The sequence below is a fragment of the Panthera leo genome, chromosome B2, assembly GCF_018350215.1.
Source record: "Panthera leo isolate Ple1 chromosome B2, P.leo_Ple1_pat1.1, whole genome shotgun sequence".
In the NCBI taxonomy this organism is placed as follows: domain Eukaryota; kingdom Metazoa; phylum Chordata; class Mammalia; order Carnivora; family Felidae; genus Panthera; species Panthera leo.
This window is the reverse complement of record NC_056683.1, coordinates 95,896,326-95,914,620: the sequence shown is the minus strand read 5'-3', so window position 1 is coordinate 95,914,620 and position 18,295 is coordinate 95,896,326. Positions and strand designations below refer to the sequence as shown.

The following is an 18,295-nucleotide window of genomic DNA, read 5'->3' as shown; positions in this document are numbered from 1 at the left end:
ATCACCAGGGATACTACAAAGGCTCCAGTAGAGTCTATTTTCCACAGACCAGTCATTCTTCCAAAAATAATTTATACTTTATCACTCCTACAAAAGCATGGAGAAGAGGAAGGTCCCTACTGTAGCTAACAGGCTCCATGTGATCTCGTCCCTCCGTTCCCTCTCTGACCTCATCTCTTGCCACTCTTACCTTTGCTCTCTCAGCTCCAGCCACACTGACCTTCCTGATGCTCCTCACATACAACAGGGACATTTCTGGTTAAGGTCTCTGTCCCAGCTGCACCCAGAACTCTTACCCCACACACCTGCATAAGTAACTTATTTTCTTAAACTTCTTTTTTTTTTTTAACGTTTATTCATTTTTGAGAAAGGAAGACAGACAGAACATGAGTGCGGGAGGGGCAGAGAGAGGCAGACAAGAATCCGAAGTAGGCTCCAAGCTCTGGCACAGAGCCTGATGTGGGGCTCGAACCCATGGACGGTGAGTTCATGACCTGAGCTGAAATAGGATGCTTAACTGATTGAGACACCCAGGCACCTCTCTTCAACTCTTAACTCCAATGGCACCTCAATCCTGTCTACTCATTCCAATTCTATTTAATAAGCTTTTTGCCCTCCCAATCATCCCTTACTCCACTCTACTTTTCTCCTCTATAGCACTTATCACCTATCATATCATACATAATTTACTGGGTGTTTCTTTCTCTTTTTTCCTTTTTTTGGACTGTTTCCCCTAATAGAATATAAACTCTACCAGGGTAGAAATCTCCACCTGAATTTGTTTACCTCTGCTGAATCCTAAGGGCCTCAGAAGAGTGCCTGGCACATGGTGGGTGTGCTTAATTAGCCACCGTGAAACGAAAGTAGATCAGGAGAATTGGAGCATCAGAATGAACCCAGAAAAGATCCCACAAAGTTGGGGCTCGATTGAAGTGAAAAAGTCTAGATTTCGAAAGACCCTGCCCATAGAAGTTTGGAATTGACCCAGAGAGCATGTGAACCATAGAAAGATCTTAAGCAGGGAAGTGACCCGATAGAAGTACATTTCAAAAGATTATTATTATTATTATTGCTAATCACGTGGACGTGAGTTGCGAGGATGAAAACGGCAGGCATCCCGGAGGTCTGTGGTGAGATCTTCAGGAGAGATATAAGATACGTGAATTAGTCGAAGGCAGTACGAAATCAACGTCTGGGAGAGGCAACGTTACCCTTGACCTGCGGGACACTGGGAATCGCTCCACGTTCTGAGCCTGTTCACTACTCCATTAAGAACCTGTCCTAACTGCTTTGCGGTCTACTGCAACTGCAAATCCTCCCTTCTCCTGGAGACCTCAGACTGAGCACCGAAACGGGGTCGCGTTCCCTGGCATACTCCCCACCCCCGCGGACTGCGCACCTTCCCGGGTCCTCAAGGTCAAAGGAAACTGGACACCTGCGTCCTCGAGCTCCGGGTCTGCGTTTGAAGCCAGCAGTAGCTGCCGGGCCCAAAGGCGGCGTGCCTCGGCGCGCCGAGTGCCCACGACCCCGCAACCCCTGGGTCCTGAGGCTGGCCGGGCCGGGGCAGGCAGGACGCGGCAGACTCACGCGGAGTCCTGGCAGGAGCGCAGGCTGGGCAGAGGCGTTCGCCGCGCCCCTACTTCACGAGTGCGCGCCAGGAAGCAACAGAGTGGGCGCCAGGCGGGGGCACAGCACGCCCGACAGGGGCGCAGTTACCTGCAAGTCAGGGCAGCTCCTCCCCCCGTCGATCCCTCCCCGTGGCCTTGCGGACGGGGCCTCCAGGCCCCGCCCTGCCTTGCCCCGCCCCTTCCGTCAGCGCCGCCGCGGCGAGAGCGGGCCGGGCGGGGCGCACGGGAGCGGCGGCGGCGGCGCAGCGACCCCTGCTGGAGGTCGCTCTTCGGCGGACTGCGCGGAGAACAGGCCGGGCAGAGTGGAGCCGAGGAGGCAGCGCCGCGTGTTTATTTTCACGTGGCCCGAAAAGAGAGCTTATCTTAATGTAGTGTCTTTGGATTTTCTGCGGTCACAAACCCCTTTGAACATCTTTGAGAGATATAACGTTGTCTCCAGAAAAATGTAAGTACCCTCCAAAATTTACTGATAAAGTAAGGTAAGTTCAGAACATCTTTTCAAGACTAAAGTGATTAAAAGGTAACTGGTCATAACTGTCAGGCTTACCTGTCATGCAGTAGGTGATTAGATGGAAAAAAAAAAAAAAGTCTGAAAATACTGCTTAGCCGTGGGCCTTGTAGAAACAGCTCTTTTGCGATGCAAAAAGATGAACCAGAAACTAAAGAACTTCCAAGGGACAGCCTGTTTTACATGTGGACACATTAATGTTATGGGGATACATACTCTGTTAAATTAAAAATAGTAAGTTTTTCCCCCTTGTTTTCGGATCATCCTCCCTTCTCTTTCCCTTCCTCACCAGCTCTAGGTTTCTTACACTATAAATTCTACTGCTTCCTCACTGATTCACAGTGGCTGTTTGGTTGCATTTGAGCAATAAGAAAAAGCAGTTACAATTGTGTCAAATGTTGAAATGATACAACTTCATACATCTATCAATTCAGTTTATAATGTTGACATTTTGGGTGATATATAGTTGCATTTTCTAGTTTAAGTCATTTGTAGAAGATTACAGATAAATTGTTAAATCTGCCAGTAATAGGGGTTAATCAGTATTATTATAAACTGACAAAATTACTGTATGATTATGCATGATTATAGGAGGAGATAAAAGAATACAGTGATAATGGGTTACATAGAATCAACTTGGCCACTGGCCTTTAAAAAAGAAACATTTCATTAGATGAATCAAGTTAGTATTTAACATAAAATGCTAATTAATATAAAAAAACTGCTGTGAGATTAACAAGTAAGTAGTATGTGGGGGTTGGGAGATACACATATTTGTGATTTGTAATTTTTTTCACAGAAACACCCAATTCTTGGGGCACCTGGCTGGCTCAGTCAGTAGGGCATGTGACTCTTGAGATCTCAAGGTGGTGAGTTCAAGCCCAGCTTTGGGTGTGGAGCCTACTTAAACAAAGAAAGAAAAAAAAAAAGAAAAGAAAAGAAAAAAGAAGAAAAGAAACATCCTATTCTTTTTCCCCCTGGGCAGGAGCTCCTGCTGTAGTGCTTTACAGGGATGGTAGTTTTCATGAGGTTAGACCTTGGGGTGGATTAGGTTCCCATCAGTCAACAGTGATACACTACTTCAAATCACAAAGGAGAATTTTAATTTAGCTCTAATACTTAATCTTACATAAAGAGATGAGTAAATCAGATGGTGCCTTTGTTTGGGGCCCGTAGATGAATTTAAAGTTATTTTTTTAATGCAGGAGGAGCAGCCTCACTCTAAACATTGTTATTATGGGCTGGATTTTCTTATAATTTCTCTTCCAACTTATTTACTGCTTATTTATTTGTTTAAGTTGAGACAAATGAGCTGGAGCAGAAAGTCGCCTTTCCACTGCCTCACCTTGCATATCCCAAACCTCAAGGTTAGTCACCAAATATATTTTAAGAACAATCCATTACGTGCGGCGCCTGGGTGGCTCAGTCAGTTAAGTGTCCAACTCTTGAGTTTGGCTCAGGTTGTGATCTCACGGTGAGATGGAGCCCCAGGTTGGGTTGGGCTCTGCGCTGACAGTGCTCTCTCTCCCACTCTCTCTTCTTCTCCCCTACCCTCAAATAAATAAATAAAACTTAAAAAAAAAAACTTTCTAAAAACAAAAAAAGGGAACAATCCATTACAAAGCCCCGCCCCTTCACTCTGCACCTTCTCGAGGCGCTCATTCTTTAGGCTCTGCTCTTTCCTGAATCATCAACCTTTCTCACTCTTCCAGATCATTCCTGTCTACATGCAAACAATACACACCAGTCACAAGTTCTTATCTCACATACATGAGATATGACATTTTTTTATTTTAAAAATTAATAGATATAATGTGATACTTTTTTTCACTTCATTTTATTTTCAAGATTCATCCCATGTTTATACATACTTTTGGGCTTCTTCATACCATTCATATATAAATTATTCACAGTTTATTTGTTTCCTTCCTAAAGAACAATTAGGTTCTGTCAAACACTGCAGCCATGGGCACTTCTTGGGGTAGGGAGTATATCACTGTGTGAAAGTTTCTCTGGGGTGTTTACTTAGAATAGGAATCTCTGGGACCTAGTGTAAGTGTGTTTTTCTTCAGTCTTACTAAAAATGGCCTAGTTTACATTCACATTACTAATTTACATTTGCACAAGCTCATGAAAGCCATATTTCCCCCCATTCTTCTTAATAGTTCATATTATCAGATTTTTAAATATTGTCAGTTGTATGGATGGAAAATACACCTTGTTTTAATTTTAAACTTTCCCTGATGGTAGTGAGATTGAGTATTTTTTTATATATTTGTTGACTATTCAGATTTTTCTCTTCTTTATTTTTTTATTTTTTATATTTATCTATTTTTGAGAGAGAGAGAGAGAGAGCACGCATGCACTCCTGCACAAGTGGGGGAGGGGCAGAGAGAGAAGGAGATCTAGAATCCAAAGCAGTCTCCAGGCTCTAAGCCATCAGCCAGAGCCTGACGCAGGGCTGGAACCCACAAACCGTGAGATCATGACCTGAGCTGAAGTCGGACGCTCAACCTACTAAGCCACCCAGGCACCCCAGATTTTTCTCTTCTTTAATTTGCCAGTTTAATCATGCTCCCAATTTGCGTTTATGATGGATGCCCTTGCATTCTTATAACATAGTTTAAAAAAAAATCACATGCACGTTTCCCTAAATAATATATTGGCTTATTTTGTTCTTGAAATGTGTATAAATGATGTCATGTTATAGGTCATACCGATGATGACTGTAAGTCATCAGTACAGTTTCTGTTGATAACTCATGCTTTCACTCAAAGATAGAGTTCTAAGATTCAGTTATCTGTAGCTGGTGAGTTATAGTTCATCTGTTTCTTTTACTGCTCGTAATATTCCATAGTGTAGGCATACCATAATTTATTGTTTTTTTCTTTCAGAAGAAAAATGATTTTATTTTGTCTTTTTTTAACAATTTTATTTTTTTGCCAATATGTATACTTTTTCAGTCTTTTGTACAATTTTATTTTCTCCCTTCAATCATAATATGATATCCAAATTTTGTTTTAATCGGAGGGTCCATAAACACAGGCTTATCCAGCCCACTTTCAGGCAAGGCAAATACTGCTTCTTGAAATGGTTCCACCATGGAACCTCTGGTCATCCAACCGGTGTCACCCCCCTGCTTGGCTTTATCTCAGCGATACTGTGCAGCCACTTCACTGAATCTCTTTCCAGACTTTAATTTTTCCTCGGCTTCCATGATTTTGCATGTTTGTCATATAGAACGTGTCTGACCTTTACTGCACTGCCACCACCTTTGGGACCCTGAGCCTTCTTGTCAGAATGGCCACTCCCAGAGGCTGCTTCCCCTCCCCACCTTTCCCAGAACCACTTTTTCCTTTGGGTGGCATCTTTAAAACTTGCAGCTGACCTGCCTATGTGTATGTATGTTTGTGTGTGTGTGTGTGTGTGTATTTAATTTAACATATATATAACATATATATTATATACATTATATATACATATATAACATATATATTATATACATTATATATATACATATATATAGCTTAACATATATATGTATGTATGTGTTTAATTTTTTTAGGTTATTTATTTTTGAGAGAGTGAGAGAGCAAGTGTGTACAAGCAGGGGAGGGGCAGAGAGAGGGAGAGAGAGAATCCCAAGCAGGCTCCGTGCTGTCAGTGCAGAGCTGGATGTGGGGCTCAATCTCATGAACTATGAGATCATGAACTGAGCTGAAATCAAGAGCTGGATGCTTAACTGACTGAGCCACCCAGGCGCCCTTGTTTTTGTTTTGACTATATGTATATACACATATATAATATAGTTATATATATAGTATATATTATATCAATATAATAATTATATGTTATATAGAGTATATATAATAATTATATGGTATATGTTATATGTTATATTATTTATATTATATACTATCATATATATATATATATATATATACACACATATACTATATATATACATCAATGTTTTTTACTATATTGGAACTATATTTCAAATATATTTAAGCCAAAATTTCTCAGAGGGTATCAATTAAGGAGTAAAATTACTGTAATTTTGAGTATGCATGTGTCCAGCCTTATAAGATAAGCCAAACTGTTTTCCAAAATGATTATTTGACCAAGCAGTATGTGAGACTTTCCATTTGGCTCATATTCTTGCCAGCAAGTACATCTTTACACTGTCATGCTGCTTAATTTTTACTAATCTAGTGGTGTGGAAGGGTATCTTGTTGTGCTGTGAATCTGCATTTCTCAGATTACTCATGAAGTTGAGCATTTTTTCACTTGCTTGTTAGCAATTTTTGTTTCCTCTTCATCTGCTTTGTCCAGTTTTTTTTTTAAAGGTTGTGATTTTTAAGTGATCTCTACACCCAACTTGAGGCTCAAATTTACAACCCTGAGATCAAGAGTTGTATGCTCCCCCGACTAAGCCAGACAGGCGCCCCCAAGAACTTCTTATTCTTAATTTAATTATAGGAGAGGAAAAAAACTTCTTTCCTTTATCCTCTTATGTTCAGTAACTGGGATCTTGCAAATTAAAGTTACAAAAGACAGATTAATAGGAGAAAAAACCTAGAGTTTATGTGTGCAAAGTGCATGCACACAGTAGAACTCAGTGATGAGCAGCTCAAAGGTTAGAAATCAAGGGATCATACACCATCTTAACAAAGGGCGGTAAGTTGTAGAGAAGGAAAATGGCATTGGGCTTCTAGGTGTGGTAAATTGTAGGAAGGGAAACACATGGGGGAAACTAATGGAAGAGAAGGGTTATTTTGGTAATGTCCGTTATACAGACTTAGTCTCATGCAGTCTTGGGGTGATAAGAGTGTCTCTGACAGTTCTCTTTTTCCTGGTATGGGAGAAGAGAAGGGGAGTGCATTAATAAAGGAAAATTTATACCCTGTTTTTAGGCAGAAAGCAGGAGGGTGGAAAGCTCTGCCTGTGTCTGCTATTTCTCAGTTGCCTTCTGACCAAAATAACGCTTATGTCAAAGTGGCACATTTTGAGGTGGCATACTCTGATGAATCTATCAGTCTTATTATTAATGGTTAACACATTGTAGTTTTTGTTTAAGACATCTTTCCCGGGCCACCTGGCTGGCTCAGTTTGTGGCATGTACAACTCTTGATCTCGGGGTCGTGAGTTAAAGCCCCACATTGGGCACAGAGCTTCCCCCCAAAAAAATAATAAAAATTTTTTTCTAAAAAAAAAAAAGAAAAAGAAGTCTTTCCCAATGTTGAAAGTCATGAAAGTGTCCTCTTAAAATTTCTTCCAATGTTCTAGAGTTTTATCTTCCATATTTAAGCCTATTCCATTTGGAATTTTTTTATGTGTGGTGTCAGGGAAGAATTCAATTTCATCTTTTTTTCCCCCCATAAAGATTACCAGTTATCTAGATAGTCTTTTATCAGTGACCTGAATGACACCTCTGTCATATGTCAAGTATTTATGCGTGTATGTGTGTGTTGGTAAGTTCTCTGTTACATTCTATTGGTCTCTCTACCAATACTACGCGATCTTTTTTTTTTTCCTTTTTCTACAATCTGAATATAATACCTGTGTGATAAGTTTTGATATTTGGTAGGATAATTCCTCCCTTCCCCCCTGCCCTGTACTGCATCACTTACTGTTAGATTAATTAAATGGAGAGGCCATTTGGGTCTAATGCCATTGCAGCTTACATGAGCAAAACAAAATCTAAGTCTGTAAATGCCTCATGGTTATGAAATCAAAACACTAAGGACAACCAGTCACCAACAGCCAACTAGGCTTTAAGCTATACCCCATCAATTATTTCCTTACTTTGCATCTCCATTTCCTCTACAAGTCTTTCCCTGAGCTACTGTCAATGGAGTGTTTATAACCACTTGCATTTTGGTGTTGTCTGATTCACATCAATTTTTGCTCAAATAAACTGTACAAATTTTTAATATGCCTCACTTTATCTTTGAACACTACCTTATCTGACTTCTTCAATTTGAGTTAGTTTATAACTAGTCAGTATTTTTATAATCTTGAGTTTTCCATTAAAATGAACATGACAGGGGTGCTTGGGTATCTCAGTCAGTTGAGCATCTGACTCGATTTCAGCTCAGGTCATGATCTCGGTCACAGGATTAAGCCCTGCATTGGGCTCTACACCGGGAGTAGAACCTGCTTGAGATTTTTTTTTTTTTTTTATGTTTGTTTATTTTTGAGAGAGAGTGAGTGGGGGAAGGGGCAGAGAGAGAGGGATACAGAGGACCCAAAGCAGTCTCTGCAGTGCCGGCTGCCTGATGTGGGACTCAAATTTTTTTATGTGTGGTGTGAGGGAAGAATTCAATTTCATCTTTTTTTTTGAAAAAAAAAACTTGCAGTCCATGACCTTAGCCAAAGTTGGACCCTTAACTGTCACCCAGGCGCCACTCCTGCTTGAGACTCTTTCTCTCTTTCCCTCTGCCTCTCCCCTGCTCACACGTACTTTCTCTCTCTAAAATAAAAATAAATAACTAAACTAAACTAAAATGAATATGACATATGTTCCCTTTTGTTTAGAGCTGCTTTAATGTTTTTCAATAATTTATCTTTTTTTTTTCTTAAGACTTTATTTTTAAGTAATCTCTGCACCCAACGTGGGACTTGAGTTTACAACCCAGAGATCAAGAGTCACATACTCTACCAACTGAGCTAGCCAGATGCCCCTCAAATACCATTTCTGCATGTATTGGGAAGATCACACGGTTTTTCTCCTTTAATATGTTAATGTGATAAACTGTGTGCATGGATTTTCTTTCTTTCTTTTTTTTTTTAATATTTAGTCATTTTTGAGAGAGAGAGAGAGAGAGCGCACAAGTGGGGTAGGGGCAGAGAGAGAGGAAGACACAGAATCTGAAGTGGGCTCCAGGCTCCAAGCTGTTAGCACAGAGCCCGATGTGGGCTTTAACTCTTGAATTGTGAGATCGTGACCTGACCCAAAGTTGGACGCTCAACCAACTGAGCCACCCAGGAGCCCCTGGATTTTCTAATATTAAACCTAATATTAAACCATTCTTGTATAAACCCAACTTGGTCATTAAAAAAAATTCCCTTATGAAATATTTATTTATTTATTTATTTATTTATTTATTTATTTATTTATTTATTTTTAAAGTTTCTTGGGGTGCCTGGGGTGCTCAGTCAATGGAGCAAGTGACTCTTGACCTCAGGGTTGTCAGTTCACGTCCCACATTGGGTGTGGGGATTACTTAAAAATCTTTTTAAAAAATAATAAAAATAAATAAATAAACTGGGGTTCTTGCAAACAACATAATTGAGTTGTATATTTTGGTCCACTCTTGACACTCTTATGAATTTTGTTTGCTAATATTTTGCTTAGTATTTTTGTGTCTATGTTTATGGGCAAGATTAGTCTCTTATTTTTCCTTTCTTATACTGTCCTTGTATAGCTTTAGAGTCTCAAATATATCAGCTGCATTAAGTGGGTAAGAGAATGTTGCCTCTCTTTTTATAACTGGAAGAATTTGTATAAGATTGGAATAACTTTGGTTCTTTAAAGTCTGGAAGATTATATCTGTATATCTTGGCCTGTGTGTGTGAAGATATTTTAATCTACTGATTACATTATTTTTTAAAAATAGGACTGCCCAAACATTTTATTTCTTCTTAAATTAGTTTTAAGTTAAATTTTCCATGAATTATTTCATTATATGTTTCCTAATTAAATGGCATACAATTGCTTATAATATTTTATCTTGTAAAATGTTATTTATTTACATCTATCTTCTTTAGTTTTTTCTTTTCCTTAATCCATTTTTTCAGAGGTTGTCAATTCTAATAAGTGTTTTTAAATACCCAACTTTTGGCTTTTAAGAAGTTCCTTTGATTATATTTGTGTTTTCTAGTTAATTGATTTATTTTTTCTTTATCACTTCCTTCTACTTTCTTTGTGTTTACTTTGTTGTATTTTTTTTTCTTTTCTTACTTTGTTGTTGTTGTTGTATTTTTTCTAATTTCTTTAGCTAGATGCTTAGGTCAACAACTTTTAGCTTCTCTTGTTTTCTCATACAAGCATTTAAAGGTATACATTTTCCTCTAAGGACTGGCTTAACTGTATCCCACAAGTATTTTCAATTTTAGCATTCTTTGGACCACAGTTGGGATTACTGGTCTAGATTGATTTATGGAGGATAAATTCAATGTGTTGAACGCTTACTAAATATCTAAATATAGACCCCTATGGTAAGAATACTGCTGGCTTCTTTCCTTCTGCCTATAACATCAAGTACATGTATTGCATATTTTAGTTATGACTTATTCCCTCAAAGTTGCACAAACCTAGTAATTTTCCCCTTTGAAAGGATCTTAGAGCCAATAGGGATGATGAAAGTGCCAATAACATGCAAGGAAGCAAGTCATAGAGAACATGAAACCGGAGAGAAATACTATCAGCCCACCACAAATACACTTAAGTACCAAGATTATATTGGGGGACATGGCAGTTTTTTAAATAAACGTGTTTCGTATTTGTTCTCTACTCTAGCCTGAAGGACAAACCAAAAATTATAGCTTACTAGTAAGTAAAATGAAAAGGACAAGTTCTCTGGCCAAGAGTACCCTCAGTTCTTTGAACATGTGTTTTGGAATAACAGGGGCAGCTATTCATGTTTTGTGTAATTATGTTCAAGCTCTGAATCTATAATTTGTTCTAATTTTCTATGAACACTCCCTTGCCACCATTTTAAAAAAAGTTTATTTGAGAGGAAGAAAGAGAGAGAGCATGAGTGGGGCAAGGAGAGGGGCAGAGAGTGAGAGAGAGAGAGAATTCCAAGCAGGTTCTGCACTGTCAGTACAGAGCTCAACGCGGGCCTTGATCCCACGAACCATGAGATCATGACCTGAGCCAAAATCAAGAGTCAGACGCTCAAGTGACTGAGTCACCCAGGTGCCCCTCCCTTGCCACCACTTATTCTCTGCTATCCCACAATTCCTAAGATCTGTATTAGATGCATATTATATGGGTAACTACAAACCTTTAGAGAATTTTCTGTTATTGTTACAATGACCAGGAAAAATGAAAGAGCATTGTATTGACTTATAGATCATATGTATTTATTTAATCTTAAAAAAGTCACGTATTTTTAAGAATTTTATTTTAAAATAAAAATTGTATCTAAAGTGTACAACACACAAAAATGAAGTGCACAGCATGAAGATGCAATATACCTAATGAAATGATGACTACAGTCAAGCTAATTCACACATCATCTCCTCACATGGTTACTATTTCTGTGTGTGTGAGGACAGCGCCTTTTGCAGTAAATTCCCATTATTCAATACAGTATTATTAATTATGGTCATCATGCTGTACATTAGCTCTCTAGACTTATTCATTATACATAACTGCAACTTTGTTCTGAATATCTCCCCATTTCCCCACCTTCCTGCTCCTGGTAACCACTGTTATACTCTCTGCTTCTATGCTATATGTTTGACTTTTTTATATTCCTGTACAAGTGAGATTGTATACTTTTCCTTCTCTGTTTGGCTTATCTCATTTAGTATAATGTTGCACATGGCAGATATTATCATGTGTATTTATATTAGGTTAAACCATATGAGATTGCTGATATTTGATCATTTTTAACCTACAAAGATAGCAATTTCTTTTTTTTTTAATATTTTTTTTTTTTTTTTTTTTTTTTTTTTGAGAGAGAGACATAAGCTGAGAAGGGTCAGAGAGAGAGGGAGACACAGAATCCAAAGCAAGCTCCAGGCTCCAAGCTGTCAGCACAGAGTGTGACATGGGGCTCGAACCCGCGGACCGCGAGATCATGACCCAAGCCAAAGTCAGACAGTTAACTGACTGAGCCACCCAGATGCCCCTTAACCTACAAAGATAGCAATTTCATATGGCTCAATCCTGTATAATTAGAGCTTGAATAGAAGCAGATCTTATGGCATGGTCATAAAAGTTCCTTTTTATACTAAGGGACAAAAAAAAAAAAAAAAATTGGAGAAAATTAAAGAGCCACCATAAGTAATTGTGTCATATGTTAGTAACCGTAACATTGAATGCTACTAACTTAATGTTGAACTTTTGAGAAGCCATTCAAGTCTGACTGTGAAAAAAGCCTTTTCTTTGCTTTCAGTCTAAAGGGGAAGATCAGTGGTGTTTCCAATGCTTTGGCACACTAGTAAATGGGCTTTGTTTCCTTTTTAAAAAGTTTTTAAAATTTTTTTAATGCTTACTTATTTTTGAGAGTGAGCGAGCAGGGGAAGAGCAGAGAGGGAGACAGAGGATCTAAAGCAGGCTCTGTGCTGTCAGTGAAGAGCCCAGTGCAAGTCTTGAACTCCTAAACCGCAAGATCATGACCTGAGCCGAAGCTGGAGGCTTAATCTACTGAGCCATCCAGGCGCTCTGCTTTGTTTCCTTTTTTTAACAGCTGAGGGAAAATGACTGAAAAGGGGAGTCAGAAGCAAAGCTGAAAGAATCAATTATTACAAAGAGCCAAGCTAAATTCACTAATTCACTGTCAGGCAGTTTTCACTGTCATACAAAGAAATAAGGCTATTGCTGTTTGAAGAATCTCAAACTCAGATGTTCCAGAGTGCATGCTGTTAATGCCATGTGTCCCCCAGAACAGTTTTGTTTTTGAGCTGCTGTAGTCTTGTCCTCTGGCATCACGTGGTCCCAGCATCTGCTCTGCCTTCCCTTTGGGTATCACACTAAGACACACCTTCTTAGAAATTATAGATCTGAGTTTTTCACAGTGAGGAAATGCTATCCCTATCTTCCCTTTACTTAATGCTTGAGTCTCTCTCTCTTTTTTTTTTAACTCTGAAAAGCAGGAGCCAGAGCTTTGCATGTTGGTCAGTGAATGGGGTATACTCTGATAATGTGAGAACAAAGTCAGAAAATGGGATTCAGTGAAACAGGTGATGGTAATTACCAACGTAACATGCACAAGATTGGCCATTGGTGGAAACAAATCAGAAATGACATGGCCTTGGATTCAAATCTTGGCTCTACGACTTATTAGCAGGGTGACTTTGGCCATGTCATTTAACCCCATGCCTCAGTTTCCATAGCTGTAAAATGGGAATAACAGTAACCTATCTAATGGGTCTCCTGGGTGGCTCAGTCGGTTAAACATCTGACTTTGGCTCAGGTCATGATCTCACGGTTCGTGGGTTTGAACGCCACGTTGGGCTCTGTGCTGGCAGCTCAGACCCTGGAACCTGCTTCGGATTCTGTGTCTCCTTCTCTCTCTGCCTTTCCCTCATTCATGCTCTGTCTTTCAAAAATAAATAAATGTTAAAAAAAAAAGTTTTTAAAAAGTATATCTACCTTAAAGGATGTTGAGGATTAAATGAATTAATATATGTAAAGTATTTAGGACAGTGCATGACATGTGGTAAGTAATATGTAAATGTTAACAAAAAAAGAAAAAGAAAGAAAGAGAAGAAAGAAAAAGAAAATATGAGCTCCGGATTTTTGCTCATGGACAGGGTATCTCTCTGACACCCTTCAGTAAACTGGACAGTTTAGCCATCCTTCCCTAAGCCTTCCGTCCTGCACGAGGCCACGGCAGACCTTTGTCAAAATCCCTTACACATTTATGAATTTTCTTCTTTTTTTGACAAGAGATGGTGGGAAAACAAGTGTTCTGCGGGAGGGCTCCGATCCTCTGAGGAGAAAGCAGTCCCCCTGTGCCAAGTATGCTCTCGGCCAGCATGCTCTGCAGCCAAGGGTGCTGGCCACGTGACTGGAATCACCTGAAGGATCTTCCAGACGTTCCCACTGGACCGTGCTACCAGCAGCAGCCACCGTGCATCCAGTCTGCATTGCTGCACATTGGTCTGGGCAGAAATGGAGGCTGGCGGGAGGATGATGGGGAAACATACAACTGAGCCCCCTGTCTGTAAGCACACACACTTACACAGCTTTTCATTTTGAGGAGTTGACTGGAACTCTGTAAGGAACTACAAGAAAAATAGCTAAGGGCTGAAGCAGTGACTTGCAGCAGTGGTTTTCAAAGTGTGATAGCGGGATCATTATCTGCACTGGCATCACTTAGGAATCTGTTTTTTTATTTTTTTATTTTTTTTTTATTTTTTAATATATGAAATTTACTGTCAAATTGGTTTCCATACAGCACCCAGTGCTCATCCCAAAAGGTGCCCTCCTCAATACCCATCACCCACCCTGCCCTCCCTCCCACCCCCCATCAACCCTCCGTTCTCAGTTTTTCACAGTCTCTTATGCTTTGGCTCTCTCCCACTCTAACCTCTTTTTTTTTTTTTTTTTCCTTCCCTTCCCCCATGGGTTTCTGTTAAGTTTCTCAGGATCCACATAAGAGTGAAACCATATGGTATCTGTCTTTCTCTGTATGGCTTATTTCACTTACCATCACACTCTCCAGTCCCATCCATGTTGCTACAAAAGGCCATATTTCATTTTTTCTCATTGCCACGTAGTACTCCATTGTGTATATAAACCACAATTTCTTTATCCACTCATCAGTTGATGGACATTTAGGCTCTTTCCATAATTTGGCTGTTGTTGAAAGTGCTGCTATAAACATTGGGGTACAAGTGCCCCTATGCATCAGTACTCCTGTATCCCTTGGATAAATTCCTAGCAGTGCTATTGCTGGGTCATAGGGTAGGTCTATTTTTAATTTTCTGAGGAACCTCCACACTGCTTACTTAGGAATCTGTTTTAACAAGCCTTCCTGGTGATTGTGATACTCAACTCAAGTTTGAGAAGCCCAGGCCTAGAGCTACAATAGCTGTGCCCCTGCCCCCACTCTCCATCTCTATTTCTCTCCATCCTCATGGTGTCAGTGTCTTGGTCATTGTCCCCCTTACCACACACCCAACATCCCTTTTAAGAAAAAAGGGACTGATTAGATCTTTCCAAGCTATTATGCCTACGTGAGCCCTCAGAGAACCAGGAGAGGGGATTTGGCGTTTTCTCTCCTTGGAGATGAGAGATTGCAAAACCGCTTTCTTTCTGCAGGTGAAAATTAGATAATCAGGCTTCATTTAGAAGCCCAGCAGGCTTTATAAGCCTCATTCTCTCCAGGCACAAAAAAGCCTAAGGGAAAGAAGCTGAGTGGTTTATCCCTGATGAAGGAGGCTAGCCCAGATTGCCCCAACTAAAGAACTGAAAGGGCTTGAAGATGCATTGCTTTGAACCAGTGAGACCTTTTTCCATTCTTCTATAAGATTTAGCACCTAGGATTTCCCCCAGAGACCTTAGGTGTGATCCTTTGACACATAGTTTGACGTGAACCTATCATCTATAATTCTGTGGAGGAAACCCACGGAACCCACGGGCACGGGTGCCCAAACATCCGTCTGGCCTCCCACTTTGGGAAGGGTAAAGGGGTGTTCCCTTCAGCTGCCCCTCCAGAGGGCTTGCTGTGGCAAAAAAAGGGCTGAGCCCAGAAGTGTACATTCCTGGAGCTTTTAGCTGTCAGTCTTCTCTAGTTCTCCCGATGAGTTGATAGATGAATGAAATGAGATACGGAATGGTTAAGGAAGGTTCTTGATTACCCAGTTTGCCAGTGGCTGAGTTTTTGTTTTTTATACAGGAAAATTATAATAAGGTAGAACTTTCCTACTATCTTGTGGGTTAATGATGTCCAACATAGTAGCTACCAGCCACATGTAGTTATCTTAAATTAATTAAAATTTAAAAATTCAGTTCCGGCGGGGGGGGGGTGGGGGGGGCTCACCTGGTTGAGCGTCTGACTTCGGCTCAGGTCATGATCTCGAGGTTTGTGAGTTTGAGGCCTATGTCGGGCTCACTGCTGTCACACAGTCCGAGCAGAGCCCTCTTTGGATCCTCTGTCCCCCGCTCTCTCTGCCCTTCCCTTGCTTGTGCTCTCTCACAAGATAAATAAAACAAAATTCAGTTTTTTATTTGCATTTAGCCACTTTTTAAGGGCTCAGTAGCTGCATGTGGCTAGTAGCTACCCTATCAGAAAGTGCCATACAGAATATTTCCATCACTGCAGAATGTTCTATTGGATGCACTGGTCTAAAGTGATTGTTGTTGTAAATTGATATATGTCCTACATAAGTCGTTTGAATCAGTCGCTTGTTTCCTTTGTCTCAAAAGATATTGCCAAGAAAAAGAGGGTAACGCTCCGACCTCCAGCAGACTGAACTAACACAAAAGTAAGATACCCTGAGGTATTTCAGTTAGTTGCTTACCTGTCTGTCGTTTACATGTCATTGTTTGGTATATAGTACCTGTGTATATTTGTCCACTCAGTTATTCTTTCAGTTGGTGTGCCTTTATTACATCACTACCATATTTTGGACATAGCATAGGTACTAGCATATTGCCTTGCCCGTAAGAAGCTGCTGTCCAGAAGAGACAGACGAAAGAACAGATCATTGTAATACAGCATGGTGTGTTTTAATATGTATAATGATATGAAGCGCTTTAAAGAAGCAAAAAGAGGAAATAAACTCGCTGGGCCTGGCAGAATTAGATAAGACTTCTCAGAGTGGGTGATATTTGAGCTGAGGCTTGAAGCATGGGTAGGAGTTTGCCAGTGGACTGAGGCGCCCAGCTACAGGAAAGCATATGCAAAGGCACAGAGGCATGAAATGGCTGCTGTGCTGGGGACAGTGAGAAATGCAATATGCTGGGATGGGGTGGGGGGTGGGGGGGAGTAATTAGGGCCAGGTGGGCACAGGTGGTACCTGCCTTTCTAACAAGTTGGAACTTTGTCCTCTAGGCATGAGCACTTATTTTAAGTAGTCCCCTTTGTCCAGCTTTAATGTAGTAAATCCTAATAAAGAGGCTAGTGGGTGGGGGCACCTGGCTGGCTCAGTCAGTAGAGCATGAAGATTCTTGATCTCAGGGTTGTGAGCTTGAGCCCCATATTGGATGTAGAGTTTACTTAAAAAAAAAAAAAAAAAAAGCCTAGGTGCCTGGGTGGCTCAGTCAGTTAAGCCCCCGACTCTTGATTTTGGCTCAGGTCATGATTTTGTGGTCATGAGATGGAGCCCTGTGTCAGGCTCTGCACTGAGTGTGGAGCCTGCTTGGGATTCTCTCTTTCTCTCTCTGCCAACTCCCCACTCATTCTGTCTTTCTCCCTCTCTCTCTAAATAAATAAACATTTTTTGAAAAGGGCTGACAGCTCATGCAGTTGAAGGTATCAAGGTACATTATGTGCTTCACACTGGTCTTAGCACATGGTGAGTACTCAACACGTCTTCGCTCCTGCCCCTTCCCGAGCACGTTTGCACCTGTTTTCTCTTAACAAGCAGCTGCTTCTTACCTGCCCTTCCACAGTGCTTCTAAGTCCCTGGAAGTGAATGATTTCTCATTTCCCTGGATGTTAAGTCTAACAAAATCTCATCCTCCTATCTATTATGGGCTCATTGATATGGTCCTTTCGACAACAGTTAAAATGTCTGCTTCAATTTATCTGCTTTCTTTCTCCTGCTAAATTTTTCTCTTTCCATTATGATATATGACCTTTCTGCATATAACTTTACAAAAAATGTCTTTGGTCTATCTATTACTGCCCCTGACATCCTATCATAAGACAGTGTTATAAATGGAGAACTTTCAGGAAGAGCTTCATTTTTAAAAGGGCATCTCTTATATTTGAATGACTACAGGGGTTTCATTGCAAGTAAATGTGCCAGGCGGATACTGCTCTTAATTTTGATGTATTAATAACAGGCACCTAATTCATCCTAGGTCACTGGCATGCAGGGCAAGCATACAAATGGAGGCACATTCCAAGCGTCTAAGTATTTAAAAACTATAAATCAAGCTAACAACTGGTAAGTAAAATTTGCTTTATCTTTCTACATTGATAAATAAACCCTCATAATGACAAAAAAAAATAAAACATGTTTCAAGCAATATGTGACAGAAAGTTGGTGAAATACAATTAAATCTAATGATGATTGCACATATCTGAATGTCCTTTTGATGAGCTACTGATTTTTGTGGTAAGACCAAAAGAGACATACATAATTCATAAATGTTTCTGTAGATCTTTTTCTTTTACTTCAGCAAAATCACTATGTTATCAAGATTTTTGGCAACGATCTAAGGGATTAAGAAAATGAGGGGTGCCTGGGTGGCTCAGTTGTTTAAACATCCCACTCTTGATTTCAGCTCAGGTCACGAACAGCA

The 18,295-nt window shown here is 40.2% G+C and overlaps 2 protein-coding genes and 1 pseudogene across 3 annotated transcripts in view; 1 reads left to right on the top strand and 2 right to left on the bottom strand.

The window, feature by feature from the left end:
- The window catches only part of MTRES1 (mitochondrial transcription rescue factor 1), a 15,861-nt gene extending 14,079 nt beyond the window's left edge, over nucleotides 1–1,782 (bottom strand). The window contains exon 1 of one of the 2 annotated variants that reach the window (XM_042939479.1): nucleotides 1,717–1,782. The gene's annotated coding sequence lies outside the window, so the exon portion shown is untranslated. Of the gene's footprint in view, nucleotides 1–1,399; nucleotides 1,529–1,716 lie in introns of those variants that run through there. The other variant, XM_042939478.1, reaches the window with a different exon arrangement.
- Nucleotides 1,100–18,295, top strand: LOC122220739 (translation initiation factor IF-2-like). The gene is made up of 3 exons (XM_042940406.1): nucleotides 1,100–1,130; nucleotides 1,332–2,073; nucleotides 17,852–18,295. The coding sequence occupies exons 1-3, from the start codon at nucleotides 1,100–1,102 to the stop codon at nucleotides 17,910–17,912; spliced, it is 834 nt and encodes a 277-aa protein (XP_042796340.1). The 3' UTR covers nucleotides 17,913–18,295.
- Nucleotides 5,114–5,555, bottom strand: LOC122220234 (annotated as a pseudogene).